The 19146-nt window shown below is 45.4% G+C and overlaps 1 protein-coding gene across 3 annotated transcripts in view; it reads right to left on the minus strand.

The window, feature by feature from the left end:
• The window catches only part of MCTP2 (multiple C2 and transmembrane domain containing 2), a 146287-nt gene that overhangs the window by 83995 nt on the left and 43146 nt on the right, over nucleotides 1-19146 (minus strand). For all 3 annotated transcript variants that reach the window (XM_054713240.1, XM_054713242.1, XM_054713241.1), the window contains exons 5-8: nucleotides 11374-11516; nucleotides 10554-10630; nucleotides 9897-10008; nucleotides 5528-5563 (exon numbers count right to left, since the gene is read on the minus strand). In XM_054713240.1, coding sequence (XP_054569215.1) covers nucleotides 5528-5563; nucleotides 9897-10008; nucleotides 10554-10630; nucleotides 11374-11516 — 368 coding nt within the window. The remainder of the gene's footprint in view (nucleotides 1-5527; nucleotides 5564-9896; nucleotides 10009-10553; nucleotides 10631-11373; nucleotides 11517-19146) is intronic.

Raw genomic sequence — 19146 nt, forward strand, 5'->3', positions numbered from 1 at the left:
ATTGGTGATTCTCATCATTGATCTCATCTGTCTCCCCTTTCCTCTCTGAAATCCATAAACATATTTAAAAAAAAAAAAAAAAAGAGCAACCTAAACCCAGTAGTTCTACCAACTCCTCCTTTTGAGGGGCTGCCGGAAGTGGAAAGGGGGGAAGAAGGCTGGAGGGCATGACCTAAATTCATGCAGAACCCTCAGCGTGTAATTGAAGATTCTCACAAAATAATCCCACTAAAAGAATGTGGGGGGAAAAAATAAAAGCTGAGCCTGGCTGGTGTGGCTCAGTGGTTGTGTGTCGACCTATGAACCAGGAGGTCACAGTTGGATTTACAGTCAGGGCACATGCCCGGGTTGCAGGCTCGATCCCCCAGTGTGGGGAGTGTAGGAGGCAGCCAATCGATGATTGTCTCTCATCACTGATGTTTCTATTTCTCTCTCCCATTCCCTTCCTCTCTGAAATCAATTTTTAAAAAAAGAAAAAAGCCAAAAGCTAGGGCTTAGCCCCTCCCATTTGTACTGGGATCCAAGAGGAAAAGAAAACCATCTCTGGCATTGAAAATGGAGGGCTCCCAATGCAGAGCATCTGTTTTCACAGCTGAACGAGATGCTGAGAAGCCAAACAGAAATCAGAGCATCTCAGGGGAGCAACAGTAGGACGCGTCTAAGACTCCTAGGCTGGGCAGGGGAGGGTGGCCCTTTCCTGTGAAGGTCTGGACAGTCAGCATTTAGGCTTGTCGGCCACTAGGTCTCTGTCCCAAAGACTCCACACTGCCACTGTCAGCCCGAGACTGTTTAATATACACTGAGTGGCCAGATTATTATGATCTCTGAACGCATAATAATCTGGCCACTCAGAGTGTGTGTGTGTGTGTGTGTGTGTGTGTGTGTGTGTATTTATTAGAGGTCCGGTGCATGAATTTGTGCATTGATGGGGTCCGGCCAGCCTGGCCAGGGGAAGGGGACATGGGCGGTTGGTCGGCCTGCCTGCTGGTCAAACTCCTGGTCGAGGGGACAATTTGCATAATAGCCTTTTATTATATAGGATATTATATAGGATATACACTGAGTGGCCAGATTATTATGTGTTCAGAGATCATCATAATCTGGCCACTCAGTGTGTATGTTTTTTTTATTGATTTCAAAGAGGAGGGAGAGATAGAAACATCGATGATTTGAGGGAATCATTGATCGCCTGCCTCCTGCATGCCCCCTACTGGGGATCGAGCCCACTGCCCGGGCATGTGTCCTTGACCAGAATCGAACCTCGATCTCCTGGTTCATAGGTCGACGTTCAACCACTGAGCCACACCGGCCGGGCGCCTGAGATGGTTTATACATGGATTCCTTCAGCTGTGGTCCAATACAACTGTTATTTGGGAAAACAGACACAGGGCTGGGTTTAGCCCGCACGCTGACATTCTAAGCCCCTTGGGCCACAAAGACAAAAAAAAAAAAAAAGAATAAATACTAGGTTCAGGGTCACCCAGTAGAAGCTGAAAACCAGCTGGTCTGGCTAATGGGAGATGCAAAACGCAGACACACCCGCCCTCCGCCCTCCCCCATCCTCTCGGATCCTGCCGATTCCTCTCACTGCACACAGCCAGCTGGAGGCCAGCTGACAGAGGACCTTGAAACCCTACCTTGTGGAGATCAGCCTCTGAAATAACAGAGGAACGGAGATAAAAGGATGGGAAGTCAGACAGGCCAAATGTTGGCACCGCTAGTGAACTAATTTCACAGAGGAAAAAAAAAACATTACACCAGGACGGGACATAGCTCTTACCTTGGGACTGCTGACATATGACTGCATAAAACAGTGGGTTAAAGGAGCGGCTAGGGAAGAATATATACTTATCTCGGTGCGAATTAACCGAAAGTAAAGGGAATACGTAACTAAAGGGGTGCCGTGTTCAGCCATCGTACCTGTACAGACTCAAATGGCTCCAATAATAGCAGGAAGATATGTGTGTGTGTGTGCGCGTGCGCAGATTTCTGAATTCACTCAGTAATTCATCAATTCCATTATTGCATTTTTCCCATTAGACTCCTTGCTATAAAAGAAGTGACGGCTGTTAATTTTTTATCTCTATAACTGTTGCACACGTTTCAAAGAGAGAAGTAAGGTTTAGGAACAGATCGATTCACAGCGAAGATTATATGTAGAAAATATTCAAAAGGAGCTGGGCACCAGGTTCAGGCCCTCTTGCATCAAATCCTCGCTGATCGTCTTAACATGCTCATCACAAGATAAACGAAGGCTGTGAGGGTCCCCTTACCCCATATTTGAAGACAATCTCTATATTTAGTATATTAAAGTCAAGGTCAGTGTAGGCAGGAAACGCTTTAGAAAAGATTCCAAAAAGACTGCTACTCCTGCCCTAACCGATTTGGCTCAGTGGATAGAGCGTTGGCCTGCAGACTCAAGGGTCCCAAGTTCGATTCCGGTCAAGGGCATGTATCTCGGTTGCGGGCACATATCCAGTGGGGAGTGTGCAGGAGGCAGCTGATTGATGTTTCTCTCTCATCAATGTTTCTAACTCTCTATCCCTCTCTGTAAAAAATCAATAAAATATATATATAGGTATATATAAAAAAGACTGCTACTCTGGGTTTCCATTGGAGGATGCAAACTTATAAATGTATGGATTTAAGAAGCAATTACGTTAAAAAAAAGTTATTCTAAGAATATGTTGGAAGTGAAAAAGTCAATGACATTTTCTAGGTAACCCATTACTTAGAATTAGTACCTTTTTTAGATACTCATAGCTAAGTAATAATCTTCTTTATGTCACACTCCTACTACCTAATTTTTAAATAGATTATGGAAATCTTCAAAAATAAGCTTATACAGGGGTGGGCAAGAATAGCTTTACAGTTGTAATACAAATAAATAATACAATAATGAATAAGTAATAATACAAGGATAAATTCTGTGTTTCGTACACTCACAACTTTAACCCTACTTTTGCCAACCCCTGTAGTTTAAAAATACAAAGAAAGGTTAATCAGGGTACCTTTTTGTTCTTTTCAATCCTCACCTGAGGATATTTTTTCCATTGATTTTTAGAAAGAGTGGAAGGGAGGGGAGAGACAAAAGAGAGAGAAACATCGATTGGTCGCCTCGTGCACCGGCTGGGGATCAAGCCTGCAACTGAGGCACGTGCCCTTGAGTGGAACGGAACCTGGGACCCTTCAGTCTGCAGGCCAATGCCCTATCCACTGAGCCAAACCGGCCAGGGCTAATCAGGGTATTTCAACAACTCTTACAGAGGAATAATCACAGCACCTCTAGATTTTTCCCAGTGACTCATTTTCAGGAGCCAAATTAGAACCCCGTTGCATCTGCCTCTCCAAACTGCACACGCCAAGTCGCAAAGAATCAAACCGACCAGTTGATTCTGTATCAATTGCATCTCTCAACTAAAGATCATAAGCAGCTTGCAATGAGCTCTGAGCCTCTGAGGTTTTATGAAACACACGCTTTGGACATTTACGATGTCCCTGAGCCCCGTGCACTGAAGTCCAAATTCTAGAAACTACCATGGAAGGGAGGAAAAAAAAAAAACCCACACAAAAAAAAACACAGACAACAGCTCAGTGGGAAGATACAACTCTGGAGCAGAGAAATAAATACTGCTCTCCCGGCCCCTCTGCTCCTCCCATATTTTTGATATCTTTATCCGGGCCGTCAACATTTTTTCTCTCCTCCTTCATTCCTGGGGACATTCTTCCATAACCTCTCCTCCGGTCCTCCCCAGCTACAATATTCCCCAAGCTCACAATTTCTCTTCCCAGCTTTTATGTTCTCCCACCAACTGCGGGTGCCCTTGCACAGGCCGCGGCTCCCTAACTAAAGATGGTTATTGATGTCCAGGCCCAGTGTTTTAGTGCAGCAGCAGAATCAATAAACGGAGAAAATACTGCTTTGTCAGGCTTCGCCCGAGGCATGCCGGGAAACTTTACTGCCTCCGATGGTTACAGAAACTCTTAATGTGGGAGCGCGAGAGCCGGGCTCCCTTCGGCGGCCACAAATGAAGTTCTTCTACCCTCTAGTGACTATAAAGGGATAAGGCAGAGTGTGGGGGGGGGATTTCTGAGCCGGTTTCACGTTATTTATTGGCTCTTCGTTTGGAAAAGAGAGCCAGGGTCTTGGACACCAAGTGAACTGGCAGGGGACCCAAACACCTTAGCATAGTTCTTTTTTAAAGGGTTCGACAGGCAAAGCATATGTGCTTCAGAAAGCGTCGGAACTTGGGATGCCTTTGAATTTTATTTTATTTTACTGATTTTTCAAAAATATATTTGTATTGATTTCAGAGAGGAAGGGAGAGAGAGAGAGAGACATCAAGGATGAGAGAGAATCATGGATCGGCTGCCTCCGGCACGCCCCCTACTGGGGAGTGAGCGCACAAGCCAGGCATGTGCCCTTGACCGGAATCGAACCCGGGACCCTTCCGTCTGCAGGCCGATGCTCTACCCACCGACCCACACCTGCTAGGGCTCTTTTGAATTTTAAAAGGCAACGTTTCTAAAGTTTGCCTGTCTTCCTAAATGACTAGTCAGGTTACAAATCTCTCAATCTCTCTCTTTCTTTCTCTTTCGCGCTCTCTCTCTCTTATAGATTCACAAAGTCTTTGTCTCATTCTCCTTATTTTACAGAGAAGGAAGCAGCTGAGACACAGTGAGGTCAGAAATCAGAGCTGGCATATGATTTGTGCAGATGTTTGTGTAAATAAATGCATGTTAAGTAATATACACAGCCTCCCCCCGCCCGCCACGCACACATAAACCACCGCCATCCCTATGTTGGGTATTTCTCTTTAACAAAGCAGCCCAGCTGCTGAACGAAGTTATAATTTTTAAAAATGTTTTGTTGGTTTCGTTTTACACTCACGTAGGCATTCAGTCCCTTAAGTTGCAAGGTGCTAATTTAATAACCTGATAACTCATAATGCGTTTCTACCCGGGTACCCATGCTTTTCTACAAATTGGACAGCCGTGGATATCATTGCTTAAGTATAAACTAACCGTGTAAAAACATCACCAGTACTGGTATTAAGAAATACCTAAAAAATCGCACCAAAAAAACAGTAAGTGGTGTTTTGTGTGTTTTTCAGAAGTTATAAAACACGCAAAATCCTTTTAATTTATATTTCCTTTGTCCCTATAACACCAAAGCTAATCTCTACCTAACGGTCAGCAACTTCCTAAAAGACTCCATCTCGCTGCAGGACACCCCAAATAATCTGAACTTAATGAAGTGGAACGTTCCAACGTGGCCGGGACATATAAAATGTCACCACCAAAGCAAGGGGCAGTGAGTTCCAACATCTGGCTGTGCCCTTACGAAGTGAAGTTTCAAAAGGGAGATTGTGTCCCTCCTGCGAACAGCAGTGAGAGGAATCGAACCCGGTCCGTGTGAGGGGTCGTTGGCATGAATCACATGTGCGTTTGTATTTGTAATGAAGACGAACATCTAACCCAATGATGTAAATAATGCATTAAAAAACAAACCAACAGTGGTATTTACCTTGCCTGCGCTTAACCGCTTCCGATTCGACCAACGCTGAGGATCATGTCCATGGAATGGTGAAGAATGGCAAAACGAAAGAGAGACACAGAATCATTAATTAGCCACACAAAGATATCATTCTATTAGTCAGATGGTAAAGCTGACATGTGAATGACGGACATCCCAGCCTTCTCTGAGGTTACAGAGAAAACACGTGTGAGCAAGGAAACCGTTAGAAACGGAGAAGAATCACGAATCGGTGGTTCTTACACCATCTCCTCACAGTGCTTTCAACAAGGGTCACAGAAACACTGCTCAATCCGTAGGAGTCCATTTACGCTTATGTTTTGAAATGCCTTAAAACAGTACAGGATCCCCTCTAAAAGGCAGAGTTCCCCTATTTGAAATACTCAGGTGATAGTACGAAAATATGTAAAGAAATCCATGGACAGTGTGAGTTCATGTTTAGGTTTCCAGAGTTTTAGATAAAATATAATTCCATTGACCTGCACAAATTAAGTCTCAATTTTCCAAAAACAGGAAAAAAAAAATCTAAGTCATTCCTACACAAGGAAGAAAAATAGGCCAACACAGCTCTGAGGGAGGGAAGAAAAAATTTCTGAACAGTAAGAATTTCTCCACGGCTCTCTCTTTGGAGTCCTCGTTGGTCATGCTAAAAACTAAGGCTGCTGAATTGTGTAGACAATTAAAATTCTCTCCAAGCAAAATCCTCTCATTCCCTCCATCACGGCCCAGTACTGTGGCTGGTTAGCCACCTAACTGGATGTTCAAACTCGGGTAAATTTGGGAGATTACAACTCAATTATGAATCTAATGGAGCAGCCCACATTGATTATGATTGCTTAAGGAAAAAATACCTTTAGGCAAATGACCTGTCCACACCACCAATACATCTTCCCAGTAAATCAGAAACCAGACAATAAACAAGTCTTTGGGGGAAATCCACTTAAATTCTAGAGACGTGGGATACAGAAGTGACTTGAAAATATTCTTTATTTAAAAACACTTCTGCTGGTGAAACTCTGAGTTCAGCATTCAGCACGTGACACAGAGTTGTAGATACTACAACCTGGGTGCTAAAATCAGTTCTTTCTAGTATTATCCCAGTAACACATTGACAAGTATTTCAACCCAAAACACACACCAAAATTAATTACCATCTTAAAGGTACACAAGGCTATTTAGGGCCTTTTGACGTATGATTCTGTTGATCTCCATAATAATCATGAGTCATATAAAATGGATATGGATATAAGTGCAGAATGAATATTACTGTCTGCTTACTACAATATGAAAGCTCCCATATAGAGTGCCTACCCCATGCCAAGCTCTGTATCTGATCGTCTCAATCTTCGCCATTCTGTACAATAACCTTTTTTTTTTATCCCCATTTCACTCATGAGGAAATTGTCGCTGAGAGGCGTTGGTTGAGTCTGTGAATTTGACCTGCTCACTTAACTTCTCAAAACTAGAAAATGTGGGAGCCGGGATTCAAACCCAGGGAGTCGGGTGCCAGAGGCTGAAATTCTAACTCCAATCCTATTTTTGCCAAGAAAAAGGGATTCCAGGTCGGTCAGCTTTCCGGCCATTCACTGCCTTACCTTCTCACTGCACACGGCCCACATACACAGCAACGCACGCCTCAGGGTCAATTCACAGACATGCTGCACACGTTAAGGTTTTTTCAGCTTGGTTCGAGAGCAACAGAGGTTGCCTCAATGATGACGGTAAGAAATACGTGTGTTCAACACTGAGAATTCAAACTGAAATCTCTCCCTCACACGTGAAAGTAAAATGGAAATTTATAAACAAAATATTCCCTATCAATAAACCACTGTCTTTCCAGTTTCGTGTTATTATTCCCATTTAAAAACCCAATATAAGAAGACTTAAATATTAACTTAAACTCAATAAAAATAAAAAAATCCTCAGACATTTCCTTTTATATCCAAAAGGCACTGTGAGTTGAATAACTACCCATGGCCCGGGATAAAATATTCCTTGCAGGGGTACATTTTGATCAAGTACAGAAACAGAAAAACAAAACGACCAATTGGAACGAATGAGAGCAGGCATGGTATTTTCCCTGCATTATAATACCCACATAAAACATATATAAAGTAAGTATGTTGCACACTAGACCTCTGCCAGACAGGCAAAGAACAAAGAAAATGAGAAAAGTACGTGAGAGCGCACATATCCAGCCTGAAAATTTCTCAAAAACAGCAGGTGGGGCCTGGGCAGTGTGGCTCAGTGGTTGAGCGTTGACCTAGGAACCAGGAGGCCGTGGTTCGATTCCCGGTCAGGACACGTGCCTGGGTTGCGGGCTTGATCCCCAGTGTGGGGTGTGCAGGAGGCAGCCGATCAGTGATTCTCTCTCATCATTGATGTTTCTCTCTCTCTCTCCCTCTCCTTCCTCTCTGAAATCAATAAAAAAAATATTTTTTTAAAAATAGGAGAGCCAAGTGTGGCTACTTTTAGGACTCTGAAAAGATATTCCTTGAGATGCTTTGTACAAAAAAAACTCAAGCTGTATTGAATATTAATTTCTCTGCCATTTGACATAAATTTTTTAACTAAGGTAGCATTACTTTCAAACTCCAAACTTTGGTAATATTTAAATATATTGTAAGGGTCAGTATCACTGCTAAGCATAATCTAATATATCACAGAAAAATGTACAAGGGGAATAAATATGCAGCTATTATGCCGCTTAAACATGCAAGTGTTTTCATGGGGAAATTATCCAACTTTACAAACCCCACTTACACATGCAAGAAGTTATTAGAACATGTCAGCTAGCAATTGCTCACCCATGTGGCAAATGATACTGGCTTACATTCCATGTTATCTTAACCTGGCATCCAGCTCAAGGGACTGGTCCCAGTGCCACTCACTCCAGTGCCAACACTGTCAAGACTCAGGGAAGCCACAGAAAGTTCCTTCTTCATTATGTCAGCTAGAAGAATAGCTTCATTTTCAACAGCAACTTAGAGACATTTCAACATCCACATGGCAGCTTTAAAGAGGCCTCAAGTCTGAACGCTGACACTTTTTTAAAAAGCGACGGATGTTTTTTCTCCGTTATCATCCAGAGAAGCCGCGGACGATTTTTGAATTAAAAATAGCAACTATTTAGCTGACCCTCTGGCATCTGAAAAGTCCCGGGGCTGTTTTCCTGCTTCCTGAAGCCGTTTCTCTCAGGTCACCAGTAAATCAGTCATGATTTTCAGCATGAAAATAAGTTACAACGACAAGCGCAGATGATGTCAAAATGAAGAATATGCTTGTCGCCGACCCCAGTGACTCAATTCGAGAAGCATTAATGGAGGCCTAATTTATACACATGCCCCATTTGAAACACGCTCAGTGTTCACACAGCTTCATCCCTTTTCGAGTAGGCATTTCGGCTGGCTTCAAAAATACCTTCCGAACAAGTGACAACCAAAGATGCTTTTTGTTCCTATTTTAATTCTTGGAGTCTCGCTATATGCTCTGAATAGAAAATAAGATTACTATTTGCATTCCCATAGGTGCTCAAAACAACAGAACCCCAACCATAAAACCCAAAGCTTTGTTGATGTTACAGGAATCTGCACCCGGTTGTGCATTAACTAGAAATTTCTATATAACGGACGGCAGAACATGAAAATCTCTATCTTCCCAAAAGAACTCTCCATAAAAAAACTCGGTGGCTAAAAGAGAAAGAAACGGAAATGCTTCTAATATATACTTGGTCGCCTTAATAATGGACAACGCAATAATTAAATCCTAGAAACTGCTTTTCGTAACTGAACAATACCCAAGTTATCTAGTACCTAAGAAGATGCTAAGTAAAAACACTTAGTAAAAATGTGTTTCAGATGATCTGCTAAAAGCAAACCATGAGCAACATACACATTTCAGTCATAGCAGCATTATCTATATCCCTAGCCCAAATAGGGAGAATTCTTTTTTTTTTTTAAATATATTTTATTGATTTTTTTACAGAGGAAGGAAGAGGGATAGAGAGTTAGAAACATCGATGAGAGAGAAACATCGATCAGCTGCCTCCTGCACAGCCCCTACTGGGGAAGTGCCCGCAACCAAGGTACATGCCCTTGACTGGAATCGAACCCGGGACCCTTCAGTCTACAGGCCAACGCTCTATCCACTGAGCCAAACTGGTTAGGGCGGGAGAATTCTTAACTGATTTTCTTTCCGAGATCCAAAAGAGAGGAACCACAAGTAAGTTCTTTAAGTCTCTGTTAAATTATTTGTTTCCCCCTTAAAACAATTACAAGACGGATCAATCCATCTGGTAGCCCAGTAACCCAAGGGCGAAGGCAATGGAGGATTTCAAAAAGAACAAAATGGGGATACTCACATGTCTCTTGAAGTCACCCTGCTTTACTACGAGGTTCAGATTTAACACAATCACGCCCATGTCATCTTCTAAACTGTTTGGATCTTCCAATTTTAAAATATGTTCAGTTGTTCTACAAGCAAAAAAACAAAACAAAAAATCAATAAAACCAACAAATAATGTTAGCACTTCCTGGCAGTCCTATGTCATCTTATAATGCATCAGAAACCCATGGTCAAAGCCTCCTCTCTCTGAATAAGGGTTAGACACAAGATTAAAAAGCACCAAATTCAGAAAATAAAACAATCACCTTCAAGGTAGAGAAATTGTGTGGCATTGCCTCATTCAACAGCTGGTTCACTGCTTCTCCCCTTCTCCCCCCAATAAAATGTAAACACTAGTTTTAATTTTAAGTCAGGTAGGTGAACAGAAACCTGAATGTTAACAAGTGAGAGTGAAAAATTCAATGCACACTGTAGCATCTATGATGGAGGGCTTAATATCTGACAAGTACATTTGGGAGCTGAAAAGCAAAAATCATTCATCTAGGACACGTTCGGCCCTCTTTCATATATGCAGACTTTTTTTGTCATTTGATCTAAACAAATGCCAGTTAACATGATCTTGAGTTCCCTCTGAAATTCATTAATAACTATTAGAAGGAAAAAAGTACAATACCTGTTAAGCTCAAGTTCGCTGAGGATGATAAATGCAGAGCCCATGAAATCAGACGTCGTTAAATCTCGATCATATACCTTAAAAGGGGGCCAGGAACACACGTGAATGAGCTAAACCACGTCTGTCAAATTATTCATACATGTAATAGGCTGAGAACTTTACATTCAGTCTTCTAGCTCTAAAAAAACAATTTGCATAGTACAGTTCAAGAGGAATTTAGCCAAGCCGATGGGGAGGAGAAAATTATTCTAACTTGCCCATTCTGCCCAAAACAGCAGCAGAATATACTTCGAAGGCAGTGTTCATATGCATTCAGACGTTATGCACAATGGACTACTCTCCGTCGTCTTAAACGGGCTCTCATTAAAATTTAGTATTTTCCATGGTGAGCAGGTCTGCCAATTAAACAGAAATTTGCTAAATATTCTATAGCAATCTCCTCCTGCACTCAACTCATGCAGTTTTCACCCAGATGTTAGAGCAATTAATGCTTACAACCAGTAGCTTAAAGCTCTATTAAGTATAAAGTTATTCCTAATGAGGGAGGCTTTAAGTACGCGTCGCTCCTGAACTGCCGGTCATAATTCTTCCACATCCGGTAAGTTTCAGTACAATCAATGGAGATGTGGTTTCTACGCGGATTTTTCTGTACAGTCTGTATCTCATGGGTCGGCAAGGCCTCTAGACAACCCTTCCCATGCTAGGATTTTTAAGCCAGCGCTTACGAACAATAAAAGAATTAATGTGGGGAGGTTCACTTGGAAGAGGGCAGAGATCTGCCTGGGAGAGCAGATCGGAAAGCCATCTGTGACCCATTTACCTTCACACGGAGCTTCTGATCAAGGCTCTGTATTGGCAAGACGACTATCTCATCCCAGACCGGGTTCAAGTTCTTGTATATGACTTTACTTTTGTACAGCGTCTTCCCGTTCAGCTTAAATTTCACGTAGGGATCGCTGGTGCCTTTAAGAGAGGAAGAGAGGCGAGTGAGACAGGTTTTTATTTTTTTTTCTCAAATGTATGTGAACGCCTGGGATCTCTCCATTAAGTCAAGTTTCTTTCCACACTCTCCGGGCTCAAAGCGTTTCATCGCACGCACCCAGAACGAATCTGTCCCTGGGCAGACCCTGCCGGCCCCGGAGGTGGGGAGCAGGGACACACGGAACAATTTGGGGTAAATGACGGATTCGTCTCTGCCATCCGTGGTGGAATATAAATGGGCTCCTTGAGCTCTGTCTGTGTTGTTTCATTGTGGGCATGTCATCCCTATACTGCCCCCCAAAATTCCCGCAATAAAATCCACTGGCGACGTCGGAGTCCTGGGGAGAAGCCCACCCCTCTTTAAGAATGGCAGGGAGGCCGTGAAAAGGGAAAAGAAACCATTTTTTGGTGTGTTTTTGTTTGTGGTGGTTTTTTTCCCCAAACATTTGGCCAGATGGTGGACTCGACAGAACCCTGTATGTCAGAACGTAATCAGAATAAATAAATCAATCTCTGGGACCCCCTGGCTCAAAAGATGGGGCAAGGGGATCGAGCCTGGAACGGGGGGAGGGGGGGGGGGGGCACGGGGAGGGAGAGATTAAATGGACAAAGTTGCCATTCTTTGCTGCCTCCCGCACCTGCAGGGAAGCAGGGAGCATTGTTCGGCCCCGGCCAGCTGAACGCCACACCAGCCAGGCCCTCCGCTGGCCCGGGCGGCACCCCTGACCTGCCGGCCCCTCCCGGGGAGCTTTGAAACGGACGCCAAGAGAAATGAATAAGGTCCTTCCAGCCACGGTGTCCAAAGCAGAAAAGAAGGCTGATGACGGACCCTCCTCCACACTTCTGAGATCAATGGAGAAGGGGGGCGGGGGAGGAGCGGAAGGCCTGCAAACATGATGCACGGGTTATGTGTTGTGCATGTGGGTTACATGCATGCAAGTATGCCATCATGCCTGGGACACGTAACAGAGACAGGAACACACGTGCATTAACACCTGGTGAGTTATGACTAAAGAGGGCATGAACGAAAAGCCAGCTGGGATGGCTACAAAGGAAGGGAAAAAAATTCGAATTTGGGGTTAGAATATCATAATTCATCGTGAAACACAGCCCTAACCAGTTTGGCTCAGTGGATAGAGCATCGGCCTGAGGACTGAAGGGTCCTGGGTTCGATTCCAGTCAAGGGCACATGCCTGGGTTGCAGGCTCGATCCCCAGTGAGGGGTGTGCAGGAGGCAGCCGATCAATGATCCTTTCTCATCATTGAAGTTTCTCTCTCTCCCCCCTCTCCCTTCCTTTCTGAAATCAACAAAAAATCTATTTAAACAAAATTGTGAGACACAGAATATGAGTAAGTACACAAAGACCCCTGATTTACCACAGTATTCCCTCCATGGGTACTGAAGTGAATTCCTGATATTATCAGCAAGCCCAATAGCCTAAGCATATTCGATCAAAAATTAAAAGAAGTTACTCTGTCATTAACATGGGCCAAACCGTTATACCCATCATCAATTACTGGAATCGGTTACTTTTTTAACTCCTTTTTTTTTTTTTTCTTCACGTTTCTATTTCGCTGCCCAACTAAAAAGTAGTGGAAAATAAAGGCAATGCCTTTCCCAACTATTTTCACCCAAAGCCACGTCCCTGGAAAGCAAGATGCTATGTGCACATCGTATCGCAAGCCTCACTGCACGGGGATCGATCACTGTGACGTTCGTCTTCTGATCTCGCCGGGCTACCAACTTTAACACAAAGAAATGAGACGACACAGATCCACGCAGACGCGGTCAAGTGTCACACTGTGAGTTTGGCAACACGGGGCCCGCAGAAGCCCAGTCAGCCGCCTTTAGTTTAAACCCGGACACACACACACACACACACACACACACACACACGTACACACGCCAAGTTAAGTGCAGTTCTGGGCGGGATTGTAAAAATGAGCGCATTCACAGCCACTGAATCCTCACCAGCGAGTGAGCGATGTGCACCCCCCACGCCCCACCCCCTGCAAGCCAGGCTGGAACCATCATTCTGGTATCTATCTATATAAATATATATATAAAGTGGAGGGGAAAACTATAATAAAAAGAGGCCTTTAATTAAATGAAATGGCCACTGTGGGATCAGGGCTTCACGCTTGTCAGCGCACTCTCCAAATAAACATCTCAAACCCGGGCCCCCTGGTACCCCTTTCTCCCCGGCAAAGCACACTGGGTAATCCCCAGGCACCCTGACAGCCACATAATGTCCAAACTGTTTCACGGGTGAATGGCGGCCGTCGCGTGAAAGAAAATATTAATGTCTGGGATTCATCGAAGAGGGGACCGGGGCTTACGGAGCCCGACAAGGAAAGGGGGTGTCGGGTCCGTCCAGCGTGGCGTTAATTGTTCGGGGGAAATCGGAGAAAGGGGGGGCAGCGGGGTGATTTTTTTTTTTTTTTCTCTCGGAGACTAAGTGCCTGGCTGTCAGGGATGAAACATCTCAACTAGGCCGGCTCTGAAAAGGGGTCGGCCGCTCCGAAATGCGGCTCCCAGATTATACAAACGACGCGATGACACCTGAATGGGGGGACTTTAACCTTCTTTCACGGGGAGCTGCTCCGTCCACAATGAGGCTCTCGGGCAGAAAGAGGAAGGGTCGGGTTTGGGGAGGGGAAAGATGTTAAGAGGCCGGTGACGGTGCCTCCAGGCTGGGGCTGCCACGGATTCTGCCATGTGGACCCCATGGAGTGACACACCCTCCCATTCCCAATACCAATGCTGCCCCAGCCGGTTTTGCTCAGTGGTTAGAGCGTCAGCCTGCGGACCAAGGGTCCCGGGTTCGATTCTGGTAAAGGGCTTGTACCTGGGTTGCAGGCTCCTTCCCGGCCCGGGCCCTGGTTGGGGCGCGTGCAGGAGGCAACCCATCGATGTGTTTCTCTCACATCGATGTTTCTCTCTGTCTTTCCCGCTCTCTTAAAAAAAAAAATCAATGGCCCTAGCCGGTTTGGCTCAGTGGATAGAGCGTCGGCCTACAGTCTGAAGGGTCCCAGGTTCGATTCCGGTCAAGGGCACGTGCCTGGGTTGTGGGCTCGACCCCTAGTAGGGAGCGTGCAGGAGGGAGCCGATCAGTGAGTTTCTTGCATCATTGATGTTTCTATCTCTCCCTCCCTCTTTCTTCCTCTCTGAAATCAATAAAAATATAGTTTTAAAAAAATCAATGGAAAAATATCCTCGGGTGAGGATAATAAATAAATAAATAGACCACCAAGGCCTTCAACATCAGTGGCCAGAGGTTCCTGCTCCATCCCCAATAGACACTATGGTTCTAGTATTAGCCATTCACCGGTCCCCCAACAACGCCGGACCCATTTACTCCTGACAACGCGTGGGACAGTCGTCCTTCTTGCTCAGACTCAGTGACACTATACGGATCAAGTCTCCCCGACTCTGCACCTGTCAGGCCTGCTGACATCACTCACGTGCCACCCACGTGTACAGGTGACAGGGTGCCTGGGTGCCCCGCACCGGGAGGGGGCGCAGAGGAAAATCAACCCCGGGCCCTGCTCTTCTGCACCAGGTGGGCAGCAGGCGGACTGTAAATAGAGCCCGAGAGGAATGTGTCACAATGGAATTGAACTTGGAAGCTATGCCGGCTCAGGGTCGGGGGAGATGAGTCGAGCCGGGTGCCAGTGGAGGCTGAGAGAGAGATGGGAGCTGAACTGCGGGGGGGGATCTGAACAAGCGGAGAAGGGCAGAGGCCATCTGAGCAGGAGGGACCGGCAGGAAAGGGCAGAAGGGGACGGAGAACAAAGTGGTGAGATCCGTACAGCGCCAGGCAAGCATTTCCATTGATCCAGAAATGAAGGGAGAAAATAAGACAAGAAATGAAGTTGAAAAGGCGGATGGGAGTCAGAGGCCAGAGCGGCCTGAAATAACAAAAGAAGGAGTGGAGTTTTTGTTCTGTGAGAGATAGAGGTCGGTGGTTTTGTTCTTTCCTTCCTCTTTCTTTTTACTATTTTAATAAATGTAACACATGCACACCACTCTGAAAGGGATGAAACAGCCCGACCGAGGTGGCTCAGTGGCTGAGCGATGACCTAGGAACCAGGAGGTCACAGTTCGATTCCCCGTCAGGGCACATGCCCGGGTTGCGGGCTCGATCTCCAACAGGGGGCGTGCAGGAGGCAGCCGATCTGTGATTCTCTCTCATCACTGATGTTCCTATCTCTCTCTCCCTCTCCCTTAAATCAATAAAAATATATTTGAAAAATAAAAGTAAAACCAACAACAATTAAATAATGGTATTGCCTTTTTTCTCTATTTCTCACATTTGAGTAAATCATGTTGTAGTGACCTACATTTCTAGTTCTTGGTCCAGACAATTCTTGTTCAGACCCCCTCCCCCTTTCTCTATGGGTGTACGGTTCATGATGTGCTTATGAATCTGAGTGGGTTCTTCATTATGGAAATCAGCCATCGGCTATATAGATCACGTCATAATTTGTTTAAGTTTACCTTACTTCTTGCAATAAGTAATTTTCGGTTTTATTTGGTCAAATTCTGGCCAAATTTACGGCGCTGTAGTTGGACATTCCGCTTAGAAGCAATTTCCTCTACGAGATTTTAAATGAGCTCAGCCATGTTTCTCCCACTGATTTTGTAGTTTTTCTTTTTTCTTTCTTTCTTTTTTTTACACGTAAGCCTTCGGTCCATCTGGAATGATTTGAGGGTGAGGAGGGAAGGGAATTCAGGTTTGCTGATGAGCAGGAGGGGAAAGGGATCGGGGCCAAGCTGGAGAAATATAAATCTGGCGGCAGCTTATAACTCAGAAGGCAGAAGAACTCGGCGGAAGCAGGGAAACCTGGGAGTTGAGATAACACAGCACGGGGCACGGGGCACGTGGAAGAAGGGGGCCCCAGACCCCCGACGTGAGAACCCAGACTTTCACACGGAATGTTCCCCTCGACAGATGCTGCCCCGCGGAGCGAGAGGGGTATGCCGCCGAAGCCACTGGGAAAGGCTCCTGACCATTTTATTTTCTCACTCAGAGCGCCACATCATAGACTAAGACAGTGGTCGGCAAACCGCGGCTCGCGAGCCACATGCGGCTCTTTGTCCCCTTGAGTGTGGCTCTTCCACAAAATCCCACGTGCGGGCGCGCATGTACAGTGCGATTGAAACTTCGTGGCCCATGCGCAGAAGTCGGTTTTCGGCTCTCCAAAGAAATTTCAATCGTTGTACTGTTGATATTTGGCTCTGTGGACTAATGAGTTTGCCGACCACTGGACTTAAGACATTCAACTCTGCCAAGAGCTGCGTTAAAGACAGACAACCACAACAACAAACACTGTTTCAATTTCTACTCTTTCCATTTTCATAAAATTACTATTATTTAGTAATTACTATTAATTATTGTTTTTTAAATCCTCATCCGAGGATATTTTTCCATTGATTTCTAGGGAGAGTGGAAGAGAGAGGGAAAGACAGAGAGAAACATCGATGTGAGAGGAACACATCGATGGGTTGCCTCCTGCATGAGCCCCGACCAGGGCCAGGGCCGGGGAGGAGCCTGCAACTGAGGTACGTGCCCTTGACCAGAATCAAACCTGGGACCCTTCAGGTGCAGGTCAACGCTGTATCAACTGAGCCAAACCGGCTAGGGCTCTCATAACGTTATTTTAACGTCGAAAATGTTGGACTGGGGCCACCTATGAACATAATATTAAACCTCTCTGATTCAAAGCTCTGCAAGGTGAATCTTATGCCCAGAATTGCCCAATAGGCATGGTAGATGTACCACAGATAGGTGACACGTGAATGAATAAACTTCGAATTAAGACGGGAACGGGGGATCTAAACCCCAGACCTCCCTTTTAGCGACTCTATCACCTTTGGCAACTTAACACATTGCGGACCAGTAGTCTCGTTGCTAGCTTTACCCAGTGGCCAGATAAGTTTCTATGGAACGAGTACAAAAAACTGAAAATCAGCCCTAGCCGGTTTGGCTCAGTGGATAGAGCGTCAGCCTGCGAACTGAAAGGTCCCAGGTTCGATTCCGGTCAAGGACACATGCCCGGGTTGCAGGCTCGGTCCCCAGTGGGGGGCATGCAGGAGGCAGCCGATCCATGATTCTCACTCATCATGGATGTTTCCATCTCTCTCTCCCCCCCTCCCTTCCTCTCTGACATCAATAAAAATCTTTAAAAAAAAAAAAAAAAGCCTGCATATCACTAAGTATTCATAACTCCTGGCTACCACCCTACTCCAAGCCTGTGGTGACGCACTGAGGATGCCAGAGCACTCTGCCGGTTCAACTGGATGAAAATAACAGGCAGCTCAGTGAGAAGGACACACAGCAACTCAAATCGATCCTCAGGAGAGTCATCAGGAACCATATTACTTGAGGGCCTCATTCTCCCCTGGAGGAGATTTTTTGAGCAGCAGCTGCTGCCCTCTAGTGGCTAAAGCAGTAAGTTCCAGCCCGCACCGCGGCCAAGTGCTTGCTGCATTCTTAACCGCCCCCCTTCAGAAATCACAGTGGGCATCCTGGAAATGGAGAGGGCATTTTTCCTGGTCACATGGGAAAGAAGAAACTCTGTTTTTCCTTGTAGAGCAAAATCTCTGTTCCTGAAGGGAAGGAGAAGTAGGTTCGATCCTAGCGGGATTCCAAGCCGGTGGCATCCACTAACGGGACACGAAGGGGTAATGTAATAATTTCCGAGAAATTGACCAAAATCCAATTTCTGAAAGAAGCTCTGGAAAATTCTTTTATTTTAAATATATACACACATACACACACACACACACACACTGAGTGGCTTGATTATTATGATCTCTGAACACATAATAATCTGGCCACTCAGTGTATATCCCATATAATAAAAGGCTAATATGCAAATTGTCCCCTCGACCAGGAATTCAACCAGCAGGCAGGCCGGCCAACTGCCCATGTCCCCTCCCCTGGCCAGGCTGGCCGGACCCTACCCATGCACGAATTCATGCACTGGGCCTCTAATACACACACACACACACACACACACACACACACACACACACACACACAGAGTAGCCAGATTATTATGCGTTCAGAGATCATAATAATCTGGCCACTCTATTCATTTCAGAGAGGAAGAGAGAGGGAGAGAGACAGAAGCATCCATGATGAGAGAGAATCATGGGTCGGCTGCCTTCGGCATGCCCCACACCGGGGATCAAGCCTGCAACCCGGACATGTGCCCTGACCAGGAATCAAATCATGACCTCCTGGTTCATAGGTTGATGCTCAACCACTGAGCCATGCCGGCCAGACTGGAAAATTCTCGACCTACTTACAATGGGATCAGTGATCTGAAATTGCCCATTTTAATACAACTTGTTTATTTTAACCTTGTATAAAGCTTTACCAAAAATTGCTTAATTGCTTACAAAGCCTGTATGAAATAAATCACGGGGCATAAGGGAGGAGTGGGGAGTAGGGTCCTCCAGGGCCTTCAGACTCTGCCTCTGCACCAGGCCCTCCCCAAACATCCTTCAGCACCCACACTCGACTTCACCTCCTTCCCCTGCTCTCAGAACCCCCTGCCCCCACACCTGTCTTCCCTCTAATATCTTCTCTTTTCCTCTCCT

The sequence above is a fragment of the Eptesicus fuscus genome, chromosome 25, assembly GCF_027574615.1.
Source record: "Eptesicus fuscus isolate TK198812 chromosome 25, DD_ASM_mEF_20220401, whole genome shotgun sequence".
Taxonomy (NCBI): domain Eukaryota; kingdom Metazoa; phylum Chordata; class Mammalia; order Chiroptera; family Vespertilionidae; genus Eptesicus; species Eptesicus fuscus.